The sequence below is a fragment of the Sardina pilchardus genome, chromosome 2 (genome assembly GCF_963854185.1).
Source record: "Sardina pilchardus chromosome 2, fSarPil1.1, whole genome shotgun sequence".
Classification (NCBI taxonomy): Eukaryota; Metazoa; Chordata; class Actinopteri; order Clupeiformes; family Clupeidae; genus Sardina; species Sardina pilchardus.
Genome location: NC_084995.1, coordinates 36,715,531 through 36,738,504, shown reverse-complemented (window position 1 = coordinate 36,738,504; position 22,974 = coordinate 36,715,531). Strand labels below are relative to the sequence as shown.

Here is a 22,974-nt window from a genome sequence, read left to right as displayed (position 1 = left end):
AAAATACAATGCATGTTATGTCACCCAAGTGCAATCCAGCAGATGAGCAAGGGGCAGAAATCACACTCTCTAATGATCTCTCTCTCTCTCTCTCTCTCACCCTCTCTTTCTGTCACACACACACACACACACACACGCACACGCACACGCACACGCACACGCACACGCACACACACACAAATGCACAAAAATGAATTCCTGCATTAACCCACAGTCATTGTGTGCTCTTGGATGTGCGGACGTGTGTTAGTGTGCTCTTGGACATGTGTCTTTAAAGCCTATAGAGGATAAGGATGCCCTTAGATACAAAAATGCTAAATTCTTTGACCAGCAAACCCATCTGAAGTCAAAGCATGGCGCCCATATCTTTGATGGGCCAATCAGGAACTTAAGGAGGATGTCCTCAACACACCTGTCTAGTGAGTGTGGAAAGGAGAAGTCTTGTTGTGGATTGTCTGTCTTTGTCCAGCAGCCATCCTCCACCAACAGACACACAGGCACAACCCTGCAGAACACACACACTCAAGTGAGTCGCTCCATCTGTTTGGCAGTTGCTAACATCTGCCGAGACACATCCCCAACAATACTGTGTACAGCCTTGAGGTATAGGCTTTCATGCAAGAGCAGACCTCATGGGAGGTTAGCAACTTTTACACTTCTCTGTCATCTGATCAAAACCATGATATATGGCATTATCATAGTGACACAGTGTCAGCTATTTAGCAATAGAATAGACTTACGCTGTAGTCACCTCAGAATTTCTCAGCTGACATATTTTGAGCAGTGATTCACACGAGTGAGTCTGACTCAAATCAAGCTTAGGCCAACACATTCCTTTTGCCGGCCAGACTTACTGTCCCAATTCAAGGCTAAACATTAGAATGCACCACTGCAATCAGTGCTCAGCATGTTTCGGAAGTATGTAGGGCAGCCTTGATGACAAATTGGGCCTATCATACAATGTTTACAGTGGACGTACACTCAGGTCTAATGGAGGATGCCTTCCACCACCGCCTGTTCATCAGCACCAGGACCAGACTCATCAACATCTTTTTTTGGATGAGCCTATATTACTTTTGACCAATACAGAAAATAGAGATGCATCAATCCTGCAAAACACATTTAAGAAATATTTTATAATTGTGCGATTCTTGGTGCGAGAAAGAAATCACCTGTGTGTATCTGTTTAAATATTCTCCACAGGTTTACTGTAGACTATAACACGTCTCACAAGAAGTGTGTTACAGTAATAAGTAAGTCTGATTGAGTTCCAATTTTAAGTAGAGAGAGAAAGCTATCAGACCCCATCCCCCTCCCATTTACACCAAGTAGCCAAACACTGAGCAAACGCCTGTGAAATGACGGGGCTGTTGTGTAACGTTCAGTCTGTTAACCTACATTTCTGCTGGCTCTCTCAGGTTGCTGCCACCGGCTCTTGTGGCCCACTTTCAGTCAGACTGTGCATCTGTGCTGTGCGGCAGTGGCCTACATACTGTAAGGTTCCGACAGAGTTGACAAAGCTGCAGGCACACATAAAGCACTGCCCTAATTCTTCCCTTCCCTCAGTCCAGTCCAAGGAAGACACACACACAGACACACACACACACACACGCAAGCATGCGCGCGCACACACACACACACACACACACACACACACACACACACACACACACACACACACACACACACACACACACACACACACACACACACACACACACACACACACACACACACACATACACACACACACCAGAGAGATCTCAGCCAGTGGAGTACAAGGTAGTATCATGTAATCCAACCAGTGTCAGACCGGGGTGAAGAGCAATCTGAGAAGTGAACAAGGAAATGTCAAGAGCCAAAGAAATACATCATAGTTAATTCGTGCACTCATTAACATACAGTACATTCACAAGAATTTGCTCTACTTCTTTCCATGGCAATATATCTGAGCAAAGTCACAGCTTAACCATAGCCTAAAAGTATATATTTTTTTATAACAGGTACAAGGCTCAGAGCCATGAATCCAATCACTTACATGTAATAGTGTAGACTAATGTTTACACATCAACTAAAGTCTAGTTAAGCTTTCTTGATTGAGGTGTAATTTCGCTGGTCAAAATTTGTGATGTTTCACTGAGAAATCTGCCGTAAGAGGTTAAGTTCTGGTCAGGCTATAGAGAAACCTGACATGCCTCTTTTTGTTTGTGTATTTCCGCTGACATTGCCATGGTGACAGTTAGAGCCAGGTGTGTGCAGTTACTCAGTTTGTGGTGTACATTGGGTGCAAAGGGTAAAGTAGAGCTAAACAAATAACCTGTCTCAGTCAAAATGTGCAATGTTGTCACCCTGTTTGGAATTTGCAGTCTAAATTTCTCATCCATGCAACCACACTTCTGCACGTTAATTTAGCAGACACCCTTATTCACAGTGTCTGGCAAATATGTAGTAGTGTGTCATCTACAGCAGTGCCTGAACCACTACTAGATGGACACTTTATTCATCCCGAGGGAATTTGTATCTTTTTATGTCTTGGTTGGCTGTCACAAGGTCACATAATAAGTAAAGCAAAGAATGCTTCAAATGCCAAAATTCCATCTCCTTTCAGAGTAAACATTGAACATCTGTGGTATATGCTTTCTGAGCTGCATTCTCTCTTCTCTCTGCCCTCACCCATGTTCAGCCATAAATGATTTTCTTTGAGGGAGATTAGATGATGACACAGATATCGAACAGTTTATTACTGTACGTATATATTACAAGAGTAGGTGAGGGACATTCAGCAGAATACAGAAAATGATAGCTATACATTACAGTAATTTCAGTGAGCCTTTCTCAGACTCAAGGTCACTTTACAAAGTCAGAGCAAGAAGCATTAAAACACAAAGAGAAAGAGAAAGAAAAAGAAAAAGGACAGACATAGGCCTATATACAGTATTACTAACAGTATATACCAAAAATATGTATGCGATGAGTCTATGCATACATCTGAATAAGCAACACAAAACCACTGCCACAAAAATATCCTGTCAGCTTACAGTATAGGACATGTGTAGTGTAGTACCACTAATACAGCCTCCCTCTCATGCTGTGATAAGGCACAGTTGCACTTGCCTGTTATTCATTATGGATGAAATTGCACTGCAGTAAGGAATCACAGACCCTGCACAATACTACAAGGAGAAGAGAAGGGCAACAAACACCAATCTAAGACACCACTTGATTCAGGCTCATTCTGCTGGTCTCCAAATACCTCTGAACCTTTTCTGAAATTGCAAATCATGCGACTATGTTCGTTCATTTAACAATGGTTAAAACTGTTGTGTGGATTCATTATATTTAAATTGCAATTGAAAATCATTATCATTTTGCTTTTTCTAACCATATGGTTATCGCTCTGGGGGATTTAGCTATAAGCCAATCAACATTTTGTCACCTTCAGTGAATATATCTTATCCGCTGTCCACTGTCTTAAAACAAATATTTTGCACCCAGCCCTGACTCTGTAAACAGGAAATAAACACAGGTATACACACAAAACACTACTTCCAGCCAAACACCAGGTAGCTGGCACACATCAGGACAGTGAACGGTCTGAGGGTCAGCAGAGCTACAGTAATGCACTAACACTGATCAGGAGCACTGAATGGGGAGGTGTATTGGTTGAGTTAAAATATCATTAATCTTTCTCCCCTTCAAGGAAGTTGTTTTGTCCTATAAGACGCAGCAAAGGCCAAGCCTCTGTGTCTCTATTGTCTGCATGCCTGGGGAAATACCTACAGAGGAGTGAGTACCGCGGATAGCCCAGATCGCAAGGGCTGTTATACAATGGCATGTGCCATTTGGTGGCTGATCTTATCTGATAATCTTCAACTGTCTGTTCACTCTCCTCCTTTGTTGCCTGCTTGCCATGCACTCTGTTTATTTAGCAGTTTAGCTACAGAGAGCAGAAACAGCTTGAAAGTATTCAGATGTGCACACATTTAATATTTGGTTATGTTGCAGCTTAAGATAAATAAATTACAGCTATACTCAATACCCCATTAATGACAGTGAAAGTGCGAATCAGATTTTATACATGTTTAGAAAATGATTAACAAGAGCTGAAATATCAAGTATTCAGACCCAGTAGTAACATATGCTTGGAGGCACACCTGTCTGTGAAAGGTCTCAGCTGACAGGCAAAACCAAGCAATTAGGTTGAAGGAAGTACTTGCAGAGCTCAAAGACAAGATTGTGGCAAGCAGTTTTGAGGAAGGCTACAGAAATGTCTGCTGCACTGAAGGGTTCCCAAACCATGAGGCCTCCATAATTCTTCAACCGATGAGGTTTGGCGCAGCCACACTAAACATGGTGTAGGCTAGGCCTACTCAAATTTATCTTAAATTACCCCTGAAAACCCCAAATCCACTTCATTTATAGGCTACTAACTGGCCCTTAATTTGTAAAACAGGTCCTTCGTTTAACCTTAAAATGCCATTTAAAGGTGTGACCCCTTAATCTACATTTAGGGTGTCAATTCAGGGATTCCCTTTATTTCTTGTATAGGAGTAATATAGTTTAAGTGTAGGCTATCTTAATTTTTATTTTAAGGTGTTGAATTCAGGTTTCCTTACTGTAACAGAAATGAAGGGGAAATCAGGTCAAAAGTAGGCTTAGACATTTCTAAGGGGTGACATTAAGGAGGTTTGTTTCGTAGTGTTAAGGAACTCTTTTTAGACTCTACAAATACTATTCAGCAATCAGGGATCAGTGTTCACACCCCAGCCAACTAGAGGCTGTAGGCCTAAGTGTCAGGGGTGTTTTTTTTTTTTATATAACATCTGCTGCCTAACCCATTTATCAGTGCGTAGCTTAGGTGTTGGTGTTAAACACATTAGAAAATCCATGTCCTGAGCTTGGGTGACCAGGCGTCCCTGGTTTCAGAGGACAGTCCCCGTTTTTGGTCGCCTGTCCCCGAGAAAATACAGAAAAACTACGCATGTCCCCGTTATTTGAAGATAAAAATGTTATGTATTTCAATCAGATTGATAGTCAAACTGAAAATGTTCCCATTTTTGGGATTATGTCCCCAGTTTTCGTCTCAGACATCTGGCCACCTAGCTCCCCTGTTGCACATTAACAGGATATTATGGAGATTATGTTTCATTGGATATGGAGTATGGAATTCTGATCCATTAAAAATAAAGTTGCCCCAGCCGTGGCGCGACTGGCTGGGGCACCTGCACCGTACGCCGGCGACCCGGGTTCGATTCCCGCCCCGTGGTCCTTTCCGGATCCCACCCCGACACTCTCTCCCACTCACTTCCTGTCTCTCTCTACTGTCCTATCATTAAAGGCATAAAAGCCCAAAAAAATAAATAAATAAATAAATAAATAAATAAAGTTATTCTCTGCATCTAATAAGACTGTAAAGAGCGAGGAGGCCATTGCCAACACACCGATGACACAAATGTAGGCATGTGTGATAGATTGTGCTGCAGTTGCTGGCTCTACTCTTCATTTGCAGTTCTCTCTCGCCCCCAAGTGTTAAGGGGCATTCACATACGTCGCTACTCGCACATCGCTCCTCGCTTCAGTTAACTGTCAATCATCTCTATTCTACATTCTGATTTGGTACTCGCTTCACTCGCTTCACTCGCATGGCTGGAAGTTAAAATTATTTTAACTTTGTACCCGCCCACATCGCATCGCTAGTCCTCGCATCGCCTGTCCTGGCCACATTCAGCTAGAACACATTCACTTTACATTGACAGTTCTCGCTCAGAGATGGGCGAGTAGCGACGTATGTGAATGCAGCTTTAGAAGACATGTCACACCAAATCTGCAGAGGGTTAATGCTAAATATATCCACTTGATGGCGCCAAATGTGCCATTCCATTATTCATTTTTTTTGTTTTGTTTTATTAAAACGGTCAATCAAATTGTAAGTCTAGCCTACAAGTCACCTGTTAGGCTAGCCTTATTGGCTCCTGTAGCCTACCCTGAAGCAGAATTCACCAAGCGTTGGATTGTTGAGCCTACAACTCGGTTAGACCATAGGTTTTATCCATAGACTGTAAAAAATACTGATGATTAGCCTAGCAGCTATATGTTGACGCAAGCTTGTTCAGCAGGAAAGGAACCGCAGCAAAAGAGTATGCGTCAGCCGGGCTACAGGCTTTGTGACAGAGCAGGTAGGCTAATTATTACAAGCCGATAGTTTAGCCTAGGTAGGCTTACTGTGTATTTTCATATTGAGCAATTAAGTTGATATCACTAACAAACAAGATCCTATGTTGAGTAGGCCATCTCGATTAATATTTGTTGACAAAACAGGAACATTTAGTGGGGCTAGCAGCTATATGTCACATTTAGTTGAAATAGCCTTAATGTAGGCTAGGCCTATTGCTTCATCACATAGCCTTTCAACCAGATTCCTTACAAAAAAAGTATCTGCATTACTTCAAGTGACAAAACTGCAGGTTTAGAGGAAATATTTGAAGTTCTTGTGCAGGAAATGCCGTTTTTTTGGACGTGAAAAAACTGCATTGTACTGCATAGTAGTAGGCTACTGCATGGCAGCCTACTACTGTATTTTGGACAAGGAAGTAGCATTCTAGGCAACTGCACTAGCCTACCTCGAAGAAAGACTGCAGTATAACTGCAGTTATTTTGTTGTGAGGGAATGATTATGATTAGACTATACTGTATGACAATAATAGATATAACTTTTGTTCTCCCACTGAAACTCAAAGTCATGATCAGAAGTTTATTGGGGATTTTTTTGCAGTTAATGCTATGCGATCACAGGCAGTGGGCCATGTTAGGCATGTCCAGTCTTAGGCCTGGCTGTGTGTGCCATCTGTGTTGGGGCAGGCAAGCAGCAGCTGGTGGGGTTTTAGGTGACTCTGGGGGGGGGGCACAGAGGTGTGGTCCTGGATATATCGGTCTTGCAGAGTCATGTTGTCCTATTAGCGTTCACTAACGCTCCCACTGTTGCATCTCTGGTTTAATCCGGGTGTGGGAAAATGTGTCCCATGAAAGATGATTCATTGATCCAAAAGGATGAGCCGAGATAGTTATGGTGATTATAATGGGCTTTGCTTAGGCTACTGGTGGTGTAAGCCCATCCTAAATCATTCTTCATGAATTCATGCGTTGATAATAAAATGCATGTCAAAGATCATGGTTGGCAGATCTTTTCCAGTAGCCTTTTGACAACATCATCAACATTATCAATGGTTTTAACATAAATACCTTAAAAGTAATCATTGAGGTAGCATGTGTCTGCGGCCATAATAAAAGAGGACTTTGGCCGATGGAAAAAGCTGTGTCTGAGGACAGAGGCACAAACTGTAGTCTGAATCGGAGAGGAAATGTGGGGCTGCACACATCGATAAGGTAAACCTAAACACTAACTGATACCTCACTTTCTTAAAATGTGTTATTTTCTGGAATTGTCTTTATAAAGCTGTAACACTGACACAGAGCAAGGCATTTGCCAAAAAGCAACGGCATGGTGGATTATAAGGAAGTATGATTAAGATATTTTGAGTGGTGTGTCTCTAAACAGTGTACATTAACGTTGAAATAAATAAAGTGTGCCTATTTTTAAAGTAATTGCAAGTGTTAAGCCAGTGTAATATATAAAGGTATAGGCTATAATTTGTTCAAATGCATTTTGACTAGTTTGGGACAACACTGCAGTCCACATGACATATATACACATTAACAAAGTCATATGAGAGAGAGGCCGTCTGGCTGTAGATCATATGACTGTAGTGGGCACACCTTTGAAATCTAGAATGTGTGTACTAAAATGCATCTATGCAAAATGCATACTTTCAGGCAGAATAAGTAAATGATGCATGTCCACAATATCACTAGTACTTGGTACGTCTATACCCTCGTTATCTGATGATCAACTGATCAACAGTTTTGATTGATGTAATATTAATTGGTACAGTCTCCTCTGCATTGTAGCTTGAATGTCATTTCTCATATTAGTAAGCTGCTTTTGATAAAAGTATATGCTGAATTAAAAAAAACAGAACAATTGAGGCACTCCTAAGTAAAACAAAAATGGCTACATGCCAATGCTGAATTAATAAATGAATGTAAACATAAATGTAATCTAGATTCTAGACTAAGGTAGCATGTGCAAATTTAAATGAGTTAGTTTCCTGGTGTTTGGTAATAGTCCATAAAATATTTCTGCTTTTGTATAGCTATATTGAGCCAGATATTATGGAGAGAAAGAGTATTTTACATTTTGTATGATTGCAGCTGTTATTATCATACTGATAATATGGTGTGACATTGTCTGAGCATTTAGAAAAATATCTTATGTGTCACATAGCACACTTTCACACACAATGATGTAGAAATTACTGGTGCTTTGAAATGGCCTTTTGTGTTGTCTGTTCAGTATTACTTTTTACCGAGGACAGCCATCATGAACAGCACACTTTGGAGAAGCCAATCCCTGAAGAATCTCTCTGGGGGACAAAACTCATGGGCATCGCCAGAGGCATACCAGCGACCTGGAAGAAAGTCTGTCACACAACTTATCCAGCAGTGAGTTACAATCTGATTTGAACTAGGAAGCAATTGCTTACTAGCAGATGTCCAGTCCTTCAGTTTATCCGTACTGACTGTCTGTGTTTGAACAGGTACCAAAGTTGTTCTGAATTGAGAACTGCAGGCATAGAGGATAATGGACTAAAGGTTGGGTGCTCCGCCATCATTGTGACATGAATTGAAAACATAAATATACTCAAACATCAATATTCCTACTTAGATGGCTACAACCATATTGCAAAACATGGCTACAACCCATATTACCTTACTTTGGCACACCTATGCACTGACTTTTCATCCTTTGCTCCAGCATCAGCTCTGTACAGATGAGGCCCAAGATTGTGGTAAGCTGGCTACTCCCGTGAAGCGTTTCCAAGACGACCTGTGGGAGGACCCCTCCGGCTTCCGAGGATGGACCACGCTGACCCGGAGCCGCTCCATGGAGGTGCTGTCCCTGCGCCCGCGCGAGCCGACGGGCACCAGTGCCCTCCGGGAGCTGTTCGAGTCCAAGAACGCCCTGCAGCAGGACTTCTCCAGCAGCCCCCGGCTCCACACTCCACACCCTGCCAAGCAGAGCTGTGCAAAGCCCACCCCGGCCGCCACCAGGGGAGAGCCAGCGGCCGCACGCCACGGCAGTGAAGTCACACCGGCAAAGAGCGGCGGCACGCACCAGGTGGGCGTCATGCTCTATATTAGTCTCAGTGAACAAGAGTGGCAGACTGACCGTCAAAATGATTAGACTTGTACTGAAAGAATGGTTACCCTTATTAAGCATACCAGGTCCTTTGAGACCAATTTAACAGCTGGCTGAGAGATCCTTTAAGCTTCTCTCAAAGCAGCGCTGCGTTAATGTCTGGTTGGTCGTCCATTTTTTGCGGTCTGACATGCAGCATTTCATTTTGAATAACCTACACACTGGTCAATATTATTTTAAGCAGTTTCATATTATTGATATGTTTCTATGTAATCTGAAACTACATCATATGTAAATGAAAAACAGACAGATTTTTATCGCTATCTATCTTTGTTTTCACAGAAAGTGAAAGCTGCTCAATCAGAGAGGTTGGAGAGGAGGAAAACCATTGCTGGTGGTGTCTCAAGATCACTGTTCAAGGAAGAGAGCAGTCCAAGGGGTGAGTACAATATTGATAAAGTGATGGGTGTGTTTGAGGAAATATATGTGACAGAGGCCATACGTATGGCTCAGTTGCTCAGACAGATAAACTTATCTATACACCACACCTGCGAGACAGGGCAGGTCAAAAGCTGTCTCCTGCACAAAAACAAAGGACATTTACGGTCAAACCATTCAACGCATTCAGGGCCATGGGAAGCTGTCTCTGTGGTACAGACATGTGTGAGGCTGTGCCCATGTTAAAAATATTCCTCAGTTAATCCAAACACCACACAGGGCAGGCATGCCAACACCCACAGAAAAACCTTTTAGGCAAACAGTAGCTCCGGTTTCACTGCCAAAGAGCTGGATGCCACTGAACACAAGCAGGAGGATGTGAGCGTGTAGACACAGAGCTATGGCCATGACACACGCATGCTGGAGACATGAGGTGGCCTGTAGGGCTACACCTGTGACGGCGAGCCCGACTCTGACATGGCTAAATCCAGAGGCCATAGAGGTGGCATAGTTCTCACATGCGTCAGTCAGGATGGAATCAGATGCAGGCTGAGCCAAGTGTTTGCCACAAAGGTTTTTGACAGGGAGAGGCTTGGCAGAAGATCCGAAAGGGCTTTGTGGATGCACATGCCACCGCGTTGCTCACTTTGTTTACTGGTGCAGGGGGATTGGAAAAGCAACACAGATTGTTTACAACCACAGTGTATTTTCAAAGTTTTGACATCAGAAGTCAGGAAGGTTTTTATCTTGAAGTCAGGAAGGTTTATTTATTGATTTTATTTTACATATCTCCTTTTTATATCAAACTAATACTTATAACCTATAGATCTAGCTAATGAATAAAGGAGTTTAGTAACCAATAACAACTAGCTTTTTTCCACCATAAAATGGTGGCCCTTTCTTAATGGTCACTCATATTCTTTGTGGACGAATATTGTCACTGACAGTTTATTACAGGTTATATGAGGTTGGAGTTGAGTTGTGATTGGCCTATGTGACGAAATCTCAGACTCTGTCATATTATTGTATATGAGGTGTCAGAACCTCTTATTGGTCTACATAGTCACACATGTTACAGTTGTACATGATTCGTACTTAGTTCATGGTTGAGCATTAGACATGTGACAGACAGTGAAGTATGAGTGTTTTCATGACCACATGCGCAATGACAGAGATCTGTCATGGTTTTACATGTCGACATTAAATACAGAGGTCAAATGTAGTTTACTTACATTGTCAATCAAAGTGAATTTATTTGAGTTGACCATGATCTTTATTTTATAAATCATTACCGACCGTTTTAATACCAGCTTACATGAGTCTCACCAGAGAAATTCAGGACAGTGCTGATACCTCAATATTATTTAGAGGCTTATTAGCTAGCTCAGAACATTATGTCTGCCTTGAGTCATGTCTATCCTTAAGCACTCATCCACACTGCGCAACATGATTGTTCATAATTATAAATAGATAGCATGGCCGTGTGTGGTGGTAACGCCAAGCCAAAGAGAGGCCATGTTCAGGGAGTAATCTATTCATAATTACTATACTCATACTTAATAACACGGAAACACCTAATAACGTCAGAATGGATTGGAGGGAGGGGGGTGGGGTGGGGTGATGACGCTGGTCTGGTGAAACTGAGATTCAAAGGGGACCCCCCAACTACTTCCAGTCCCACTGATTGACTCAGTCTTGTGGAATACTAGCCGTAAACCGTCCCCCCCCCCAAAAATAGCAGACTGCCTCATCGCTAGCGTAGCAGGCCCTGATAAAAATCAGCTGTCACCAGAGCCCCAGAGCCAGAGACAAGCAGAGTGGCAGAGAGAGCAGAGCTCGCCAGCCAAACGCTACACACAGCATTTGATCCAGAGGGGGGATCCTCCTACGGCACTCACAGAGAAAGAGAGGGAGAGGAGCGCTAGCATCACTGGAGCTATACAATCTCATTCAAGCAGGTTCACACACAACAACACAAAAACCTGACAGGCCTGAAGAAGGTGATCAACAATCAGTGAGTATTGTATAATGGCCTTTGCACTGCAATAAGGAGATATTGTTTAACAGCATGTGATGACAGGGCATTTAGTAGTTTCAGTCATATGGGTATCCTGTTGTCACTTGATTTGAGTAAACAAGGAAGTATACATTGACATTCATTTCAGTTAGTTCATTTAATTCAGAACACATTAAACAACACAATGTCATTTGAAAAGCTGAATGTGTGTGTGTTCGGTGTGTGTGATAATAGAGCAAACCTCCAATTCATTTACTATTGAACCAGTGTTAAGATCTATCTGAGTTCAAATGCTACTGCTGTTTAATTGTGTGATGTGAGTTTGGTTGTTTTGCTCAACTCAGACAGGGTGAGGTCAAAGGTCATCTCACATAGCGGCTGAGTTTACTAAAACCTTTTCACTGCCACAGTAATCATCAAATTATATAAAGGGGGGCATTCTGTACCGGCTTTATCTTAGCTGTTGTCCTAGCAGCACAGAGCTTTAAGAGAACTTCCAGTCTAAATGCCAGAGATACAGTACAACCCATGCAAACTGTGAGCATTAATGGCAATGGGTTTCTTAATGGGTTCGTGAATAGACATAGTTTTGACACATTTTACTCTCATTTTGAACTTCAGAACAGGTTGGAGAGGGCAGCTGAAGACACTTAGAACAAATGCCAACTGCATATCACAATCATTTGGACAGCTGTCATCAGCACTAAAGCACTCTCAAAGCATAGCTCCTTATAGCGCTGGCCTCAATTACTCAGTGGAAAGAATGGTGGGAGATAGCCATGTTTTGCAAATAAGTGATGCAAATAAGATACCCGCCATGGTGGCTCAAGGAAATACTTGCAACATGTGTTTGAAGTTGCTTTTATTAAGGGGAGGGGGGATGTTCCACAGTTTTGATGAAACATACAGTAATAATCTAAACTCCTCAAAAGTCATCAAGGCACCCTTTACATTCCTTTTTGAGGTACGGTGTACTTAAATACTTCTAATCTGATCTATACATCTAATATCATATGTAAATTTATGTATGTGAAGTATATGTGGTCACGTGTTGGGGTGAAGGTGAGGTGAGGTCCCCAACGTCTGAGTTTAGCAGATGATAGTGTTAAATGATAGATAATCATCATGCAAAGACTACAAAGTAGAGGAGAGGGCTGCAGAGGGTAACTGTTCAGTACGAAGATGAATTCCATTTTTTTATTGTGCACTTGTGAATGTTGTGGTGATTACCACACTTCACCACACCTCTGATGGCTGTGGCTGCCGTTCGGCCTAAATGCTGCTGTGCCCTGGTATTCTCTCTGTTCATTCAGCTATGTAAACGCTTTAAGCCCGGACTCGTGAGAGGCGCCAGTGTGCGGCCGTTCTTTTGTCTGTGGGAGCTTACGGTGTAAAAATGGGGGTATGCCTGGAGCTGAGCTGACCATCAGTTACTGCTGACAGATCTTTGCTGCAGGCCAGGGCTGCTGATCTCCCAAACTGCGGGGTTGCATACCTCAAACACCTTGAAAATATTTGTCTAGGAATATACCACACATTGCTGAGCTGTAATAATCAATCAATCATAAGTCCCTATATGACTAAGTCCCATGATTTCCCATATATGTTCTCATTTAATGAGGTTCAGAAAACAAGATAATATATTTTCCAGGTTTCAGATATAAATTCAAAAGGAACCAACCAATTGGTAAAAAGCATGTGATGGATTCAGATGTTCACTACCACTTCCATGTTGACCACATTTTGGAGGCCTCCAAGGTTTTCCGACACAATGTTATTTGATAACAATACTGACAGACGTCAAAGGGGGTCACACTCCAGCTGAGTTAGCAGTTGTTGTTGGCATTCCTCCCCATCCATGGCCACTTCACTCCAGTGAACAAAAGGTTGCAGAGCATTATTTAAAACCTATTTTTGTTTTAGTCATGGCAAAGAAGAACAACAAAACATTTAATGTTATGCTGCTGTGATCTGTATTGTTATTGTGAGAAGTTGAGACAAAGTTCATGCACCTCGTTCATGTGCAATGAACAAAGCAGTCACACCCTGAAATCAAACCTTGGCCACATGTCCCATGACACTATGCTATTGGGGTTACCCATCAAAAAGATTTTCTTGGTTTTGTCTGATTTGTGAAAATAACTTTCACGGTGGGTGGCATTTCTGAACTACTAGCATAGTTTCCACATGCTCCAAGGTATAACAATAGCTTACAGCGATAAGCGACACGCCAGTGGCACTCGGCTATATTTACTCACTGCTATCAATGAGTCTGTCTACCGAGACACCACAAGGCTGTAGCAATTCTACCCAGTTCATTCTTATCTCCTGTATGTGGGTCACTGCAACACCAACTGCTTTATATGTCAGTTGGGCATGCATTCATGACAACACTGCTGGTTGATTTTATTGTGTTTTGGTTTCTTTGTCTTAGGTCTACTTAGTTAAATTGTATTTTAATATAAATTAATGTCCATCTTAAAATAGTCATTATAACTTACCTGTTGCTAAAAGAATAGAAATATCATCTCACGTCTAGATGAGCCCATATACTGTACACCAAATATGATGTTTTATTTTATTAAGTGTACATCTAGTGGTCAGCAAATCACAACCATCTTGGATGTGCATTACGTTTTTCTTATGATGTTGTCCTTTCATTTTGCTACAGATAGTTTGAGAAGAGCGCCACTAGACAAAAGAACTACACCCTCTGGCACAACACGGGACTGGACTACTTCATTTCTGAGACCCACCCTGCAATCCGTAAAAGACAGATCTGCGCTCTACCTGTCAAAAGCAGCAGCTGCAGAGTCACCAGGAACTGCCACACAGCAAGTGAGTGCTTGGAATGCCAGCCGTGCTTCCCATGCCTCCCAGGCATTTATTGCTTAGAGGTCAAGAGCTCTGACCGGCTGATGTAGATCACTGGGGTGGGTGGGAGAGGCTGACGCAGTGACGAGGGGTTAAGGGCAACCGATCAGAAGGAGTCATAAATGACAGGAAGTGCATTTTTTTAACCTTTCTTTCGATTTATGGAACATCAACACACTGTAATTATTTTAGACTAAAAATACCATCATGCTAAATATTTGCTATTTGGTAGTAGTGAAGTCTACAGACTTGTAACATTATATGCTGGGATTCTACAGGGTCGTGTCATCCAGGAGCACATTGCGACCTCGGAAAAGAAAACTAAACAAAGCAAGGTATTGCTACATTTACTTTTTATGATTAATTCTCTTGGACTGCAGTGGAACTAATCCTCATGTGTTTTATTCTAACAAAATGTTTGGAAGATGTTAAAAAGCCTATAAATAAAATGTCATTGGTCTTCAAATATAATGCCAAATACCAAAACATCACCTCATCTCATAATTCCTCACTAAACCACAACCACTCTTAACAACTATCAAAACCTCTTAACAACTATCAAAATATTACATAAATATGTATGTATGTGGATTGTGTCAAAATTTAGATGACAGTCGGTTTTGGGGAGATCCTTTTTATAAACAAAAGCTAGATGATACACATATCAGGAATCCTTTTTATAAACAAAAGCTAGATGATACATATAACAGGATCTAGGGTATTTATTATTTCCCACACTCGGAACATTGCATTTGAGGAGGGTAAGGAGTTCCTATTTCATATTAACCCGTGTGGAGTTCATCTAACCCCTGCGTGTGGCTGTGTGCTGTGACATACTTCCAATGATAGAAGGCAAACCCCTCATGAAACAGGTAATGTACTGCCACAACTATTAACACTCATGACTAACCCAAACAATATGTTACTAATTTTACAATTTTGTTTGTGTGTAGTTGAAATTAACAACATCCCTTCCCTTTTTCTTTCCCATCCAAGATGTCCAACCTAACAAAACAGATTAAAGTAACTGATGCTAATGGAGAGGATGACCTCCCTCCCCCTCCCCCACCACCACCTAGACCTCACATGGATGAATCGGCAGCTACTAGAGACTCAAACGTCCTCCCTGCTCCTCCACCCAAAGAGACATTCTCAACGTTCTACCAGCAGCGGCAGAAAAATGAACTAAAGAGACTCTTCAAACATATTCATCCCGATGTGAAGATGAACTTGGATGATGTGATTGATGATGAGATAGTGGAAGCAATACACTTGAATGCTCAAGCTGCTGATTCAAACTACCAGGGGGAGGTCCAATCCATGCGGTGGATTTTTGAGAACTGGACTCTTGACAACATTGGGGATCCTCATAGCACGAAGAAGCTACTTGATGAGGAGAACCTCCAGGGAGGGAATGTCAGAGGCACTTCTTCCATGTTTGAGCATGGTGTCTTGGACAGTTCTCAGGCATCTTCATCAGCTGACAGACAAGGCCTAGTCAAGGGAGATGTCCGCACAGCCACCTGGTTGTTTGAGACAAAGCCCTTGGATTGCCTTGGCAAATCCAGCACTGAAGAAGGGGAACTTGTTGAGGCAGTATTGAAGGAGGCCGTTATGAAAGGTGATGTTTCAGGTGCAAGACTCCTGTTTGAATCCAAGCCCCTAGATGCTTTGGGCCGCTGCTGCTCTGTTGAAGATCACAGTTTCCTTCGGCTCAAGTCAGAATTCGAAGAACATAAAGGAGACGTCAAGAAGACAGTAAAGCTTTTTCAGACAGAGCCCCACTGTGCTTTGAGGGATAGCAGTGGCAACATCCACAAGATTAAATCCATCTGCAGGGAGGAGATACAGAGTAGCAACTTCAACACAGCACGCTGGCTCTTTGAGACTCAACCCCTGGATGTCATTAACAAGGACACCTCTGGTATTCAGATCATTCGGGGCATATCCCTTGAAGAGGCTCAAAAAGGTGGAGTTGACAAGAAAAGGTGGATGTTTGAAACACAGCCATTAGGTGCCATCTGTGAGGGGGCTGTAGAGGAACAGAAGTTTCAGGGTATATCAGTAGATCTGGAGGGAGCAGCTGATGTTGGGATGAAGCAAAAGCTTTTTGAAACGCAGCCTTTAGCAGCAATCAAGGGTGAGACGACATCAGAGGGAGTTGAAGAAAAGGAAGGGATTGTTGGAGGAGATGTTAAATCTACTCTTTGGCTTTTTGAAACTCAGCCTACAGAGACAGTGAAGGACAGCTATGAGGTGGGATGTCTCAAAAGAGTCACAGTTACTCCAGATGAAAGGGGAGAGGTGAAAGGCAAGAGACAAACATTTGAGAAGATGAATATCAGCAAAGTTAAAGTTGACAAAGATAACAAAGTTGAAGACATAGAAAAGGGCGATGTGAAATCTTTCAAGCATCTCTTTGAAACCATTCCTATTGATCACATATCACAATCTGAAGACAAACCAACTGAAAGCCTTGATATCACTGCTGGGAATGTGAAAGGCAATAAAGCATTATTTGAATCAACACCTCTATATGCAATCAAAGACAGCTCTGGAAATTTCCATGAAGTAACAACTGTCAGCAGAGAGGAGATTATCAAAGCGAATGTTCAGAATTACAAATGGATGTTTGAGACAAAACCACTCGATACGTTTGAGGAAGGAACAGGGAAAGTTGAGATTATCAAAGGCATTACAAGACAAGAAGATTCAGGTGGCGATGTCACAATGGCAAAATGGCTATTTGAAACTCAACCTCTGGATGGCATCCATTTAAAATTTAACAAAAAGGAGCAGGACTTAGAACAAGAAGAGGTTAAAAAGGGAGATGTCAAGACATGCAAGTGGCTATTTGAAACAAAGCCCATGGACATTCTGTATGAAAAAGTAGAGAAAAAACAAGAGACTGAAACCATACCCAAGGCAGATGTCAAATCACAAACATGGCTTTTTGAGACACAGCCTCTGGATAACATTAAAGATGGTGAAGCCCAAAGCCTGAAATTATGCAAAACTTTGCTAAATGAGCTGACCAGTGATGTCAAAGTGAAAACAGTAAAGCACCTCTTTGAGACAGAAACTTTGGACAGAATCACAAGAAGAACAGACTCAGAGACAGACATGAGATATGTCAGTGAAATAAATGTCCAGTCAGGGGATGTCTCACGAGTGAAAGAAATCTTTGAATCCCAGTCCCTTGATGAAATTGGATGTGAAATGGTGAAGGCAAATACAGAGGATCAGGATACAGGCATCCAGGCAGGATCTGTTCACAAATTTACATGGGTTTTTGAGAATCAACCCATCAGTGCCATAAATGAGAGAGAGGATGATACAACAAACATGAGGACTGTCACTGACGTGGAAAGTGGTGATGTTGGAAGCAAGAAGTTCATATTTGAAACCTTCTCCCTGGACAAGATTGAGGACACAAACCAGTTGCTTGGACATCAGTCAGTGAGTGTGGAAAAGCCTGTGAGTGGTGTCGATGTGAAGTCAAGCACTATGCTGTTTGAATCTCAGCCTCTTTATGCCATCAAAGACAAGGAAGGGCAGTTTCATGAAGTCACCACAGTCAAGAAAGAGGAGGTGTTGAGTGGAGATGTGCGAGGAGCTCGGTGGATGTTTGAGACTAAGCCCCTTGATTCCATTCAAGCAGACAAAGAAATTTATGTAATTCGAGCTGTCACACAAGAGGATGTCCTTAAAGGCGACGTGAAATCTGCCCGATGGAGGTTTGAAACTCAACCCCTGGACTCGCTCACATCCAGAGAAGGGCCATCAGTCAAGATAGTAGAGGACATCACAGGCAGCAACAATGTGCTGCTGAGTAAAAAGCTCTTTGAATCTGACCAGGCAGCTCAGCAGAAGTATGTGAGGATGGTCAGTGTCACAGATGTCCAGCAGGGGGATGTCCGTACCTCGACCTGGCTCTTTGAGTCTCAGCCGATTGATTCACTGAAAGGTGAAGCACAAGAGCAGAGTGACATGCAAACAGTTCACAGAGAAGAAGTCCAGAAAGGGGATGTTAAACGGTGCACCTGGTTATTTGAATCTAAACCATTAGATGAAATTAAGGAGACTGAACACTCAAATGTTAATGGTGTAGAGCCAGAGCAGGAACACATCCCAAAAGCAGATGTGAAGAGCACCACCTGGATGTTTGAAACCACCCCACTGGATAGGATCACGGTGGAGAGTGTGTCTGAAAACCTTTATCGTCTAAACCAGCTCAGCATTATTCACTCCAGTGGGATCATCATCCAAGCCCATGATAATAAAAATGTCAACATGGCAAAATATCTACTTGTTCCCGATGAGGGCCCCAAAGTTCAAAAAGAAGAAGCTGTGGAGGGAAATATCAGAAACATCATGTTACAGCTCCTGTATAGACCAAACCTGAAGCCTAGAGTTGTTATCTTACAAGAAGGAGAACAGGGAAATGTTCAGGCTTCACTGTTGGAGATCCCACTTCATCAACAATCAGCTGTTCCTGAAGAACAGAAACAGAAAATGGAAAGGGTCGCTCAAATCATTGAGGGTGTCCTTGTTCAAAGCAAGACAACGCAATCTGGACTTGTGATGCAAGAATCTGAGGATGGGCAACCAGAGATCACAGTTTACTCCTTCCGTTGCCACAGCAGTCTAAAAATGGAAAGTGTCGACATCCAAAGGGGAGATGTCAAATCCACAATAGGAAACCTATTGGCTACTGCCCAAAGCTCAAGAGTGACAGTATCGTGTAAACTGGAGGAAAATGAAAAAGGAAATGTGGACCTGTACCGAAGTTGCATTGAAAAGGGAAATCTGCAGTACCTCAAGAACCTTCAGGCAGAACCTTTGGAGGATGAACTTGATTCAGTGCCAAAGGAACAGATTGAAATTGTCCAAGGGGATGTAAAGGAGGCCAAGAGACACCTCAAAGAACAAAAGGAGAATGTGGAGAGAACTGTGTTGGATATTGTATCAGGGGACGTCAAAACCACCAAGAAGGTTTTCTTGAGTAGTTCAACTGGTGTAAATGTTGACCACTGCATACCAAAGGATGAGATCATCCCTGGAGATGTCACAATTGCCAAACAGCAGCTCGGTGAAGCCGGAAAGCAGTCATCGCTGGTGCAGAAAGAAGAGATTGTCTCAGGTGACATCAAAGCCACACTGGTGTCTTTGGAGCGGGCCAAACAACAGAGCATGCATGTGGAGCGGGAGGTCATTACTCCTGGAACCATCTATGATCTGGATGTATCTTCACAAGAGTCAGAAGTTGATGAAAGACAGAATTACAAGGAGATAATCCTTTCAGGGGACATCAAGGCAGCAAAGCAGTCCCTGGAAGAAGCAAAAAGTAGGAGTATGAGAGTAGAGCGTGAAGCTGTTGTTCCAGGGAAAATATTTGACCTCAGTGCAGCATCCTCGCAGGAGGGCCCCTCAGCGATGAAGACTTCAGCCTCAACTACGAGTAACCCACGGATTACGACAACATTTCGCAAGGTCAGTGCCTCAGAAATGTATCAGGGAACCCATGAAAATTGTGAAGCTTTTCATCAGAGTGAAGTGGGAAGGATGTCAGATGTAAATGCTAGCGCAGTGGAAACAAATTCAAAAGGTGCCAGTGTCTCTTACATTCCTTACATAATGTCAGAGAGTGAAGCCATGAATCAAGAGCAAGAGACAGCAGAGGAGGTTGTTAAAGGGGATGTGAAGGCTGCCATCCAGGCATTGTATAGTGCTGCTACTGAACAGAGATCCACAGACAAAGAAGAGATTGTTAGAGGTGATATGCAAGCAGCACTACAGTCACTTCAGAAGTCTAGCGTTAATGTGTCCCAAGGGGATTATAAAGCAGCAATGATTTATAGGAAAGCAGGACAGTTTTACTCAGAGGGCAGAAAGAAAAAAGACTCAGGGACTGTGTACAAGCAGAATGTAATGTCTGTGCCTCCATCTGACACTGAATTGTCTCCTTCGGTTTCAGTAACCTACAAGGAGCATCAGTCCCCTGCACCAAAGAATTCAGCACCTGTCATTAGTTCCAGCCCATCGGAAAGTTCTAGAGCGTCCATCCCCTCTCCTTTGATAAATGAAGGTCTGACTCCGCCACCCCTTCCTCCAAAGATTTGTGACCAACTTAAAGAGTTAAAACCAGCCCTTCCACCAAAGCCACAGTGGCCTACCATATCTCCTACTGAATCCAATAACAACAACAGTGACACCCCTTACATTCCGGCCATCCCTCCCAAAATGAAAATGGGAAAATCAACCCCTCCGCCTTTACCACAAAGGACTGCCATCATCAAGAATGAAGATTCACACCACATGCATGCCGTAAAAGAGACAGAGATGCAACAGTTGACCAAAACAACAGAGCACCGAATTGCCAAAAAGACAAAGCAATGCACTGAAAGATGGGAACAGGAAAAAATAGTTGAGGCTCTCTCGGATAATACCACAGCCAGCAAACACAATACAGCTCAAAGTGCCCCTGAGATGGAGAAAAACGTTGTACAAAAGATAGATGCTGCAGAGGAGATCCGCTTGTGTATGCAGACTTATTCTACAGAAAGTGAGGCCAATAATGAACTGAATATGGGCTTCAAAGTCGCCCTTCAAAACTTTGGGGGAAGGAAAAAGGTAGCTGAGGTGAATGAAACAGCAAAATTGACAACAAAAGCCAAAGCTGTTAGAGAGATAGAACCTGCTGGCACTTCCCATGGATGTGCTTCAAATCCACAGGGCACCACTCTGACAGGGAGTGTCAGCCCACAGCCTGTCTCCCCCGAGCCTCAAAAGGACGATCCTTCTAACACCACTGTCATCTTAAGAGAAAAACGAGGGAGAAGAGAAACCGAAGATGAACGGCGCCAAAGGTTATCTGTGCACAGGGATGAAATCATGAGGGGCAATGTGAAGGCAACAATGGATATTTTTGAAAATCTCAGAAAACGGGAGGAATTAAAGACAATCCTTTGCCAAGTTCAGGAGATGGAGGGAGACACAAGTGAAGTAGATGTCAAATATCTGAGGACTCTTTATGAGAATGTACCTTCTTGGGTAGTAAGACAAAGTAAAGTCCAAAAGCATAGTAATTCTACATGTGTAAAGAATGTTGATGCAGAGACAGGATCACTGAGGGACGAAACAGACAGTGTCTCCTCAGTTGAGGCAGCATTTGAAGATCTGGAAAAAGCAAGTATAGATATAATATGTTTAAAAGAGCAGACCTTAGTAAAACTTTTGGAAATAGAAGAGGCGATAAAAAAGGCTTTGTACTCGGTGTCAAACTTGAAATCAGAGGCAGATATCATGGGATTATCAGGACTTTTTAATGAATCTCTGAACACGGAGCAATGCTCCCAGAGTACGAACAACATCAGGAAAATTAGTATTGTCACCAGCAAAGCAAAAACAGATCAAAGGATATCAGAGCAAGAGGTCGCCAAAGGAAAAGCGAAAGTTGAGGAAGTTCAAAGGGAAGTGCCACTGAAAAAGCCAGAGGTTCCTCATCCAAAACCATTTCCAAACCCCCCCTCCTCTCCATCATTCATCTCCATTCACTCAGCTGCAAGAAAACGTGTGGGGGCACCCAAGTCACCTCCCCCTCCACCCCCACAGTCTACTAACAATGCAGAGAGCAGGGCTCCAAGTTCCAATGGTTATCACAGTCCCAATGGTGATCTGAATCAATCCTGTGAAGCAAAGGTAGCAAACCACTTTTACAGTCCAAAAACTCCCAAACGAAAAGTCAGCATACTAGAAGTGCAAACACTGCCAGAGCCAGAGCCAGTAGCTGGGATCATTGGAACAAAGACAGTCAGCGAAACATATGAAGAAAGAGACTCCTTTGGCAATTCATTCGTCTCCTCCACTACATCAACCTTTGTCACAAAAGAGACCAAAGCCTCTTCTTCTCGCGAGGTTCTGACCAATCCAAACAAATCAGTTCAAGTCATCGCATCCCCTCTAATGCACAGGTCTGATCGCACATTTGCAGAAAGGAAACCCCATGTTAAAGACAATAGCAAAGTGTTTGTTACATTTGGCCACACCAAAACAGGAAAACATTAACAGGGATCTCTCCCTTAATGCATATAAGATCCCTTGTTTATATTTGTACCTCTTGTATATGAGGCCAATTTACTCATAAATGTTTTTTTGGAGAACTTAACTAAACATAGTACTTATCATTCTTATTATTGTCTTTCATATCATTCATAATACCAGTTATAATTAGAATAACTTTGTATGTTTTTAAAAAGGATTTTTCTCAAAGTTTAATGTAGATTATTTTATACAGTATTGTTAATAAATTGTCTGTATTGTTTGTTTAATATGACTGTGTGTATGATATATCCATATCATTGTTAAATAAAATAACTCAATGTTTTCA

At 42.4% G+C, this 22,974-nt stretch overlaps 1 protein-coding gene across 1 annotated transcript; it reads left to right on the top strand.

The window, feature by feature from the left end:
- Nucleotides 1-7,263: 7,263 nt before the first annotated feature.
- xirp1 (xin actin binding repeat containing 1) lies at nt 7,264-22,915 on the top strand. Its single transcript, XM_062529436.1, has 8 exons — nt 7,264-7,383; nt 8,411-8,559; nt 8,655-8,709; nt 8,873-9,235; nt 9,599-9,695; nt 14,383-14,549; nt 14,864-14,920; nt 15,582-22,915. Exons 2-8 carry the CDS (start codon nt 8,438-8,440, stop codon nt 22,650-22,652), a joined length of 7,932 nt encoding a protein of 2,643 aa, XP_062385420.1. The 5' UTR covers nt 7,264-7,383; nt 8,411-8,437; the 3' UTR covers nt 22,653-22,915.
- The last annotated feature ends 59 nt before the right edge of the window (nt 22,916-22,974 follow it).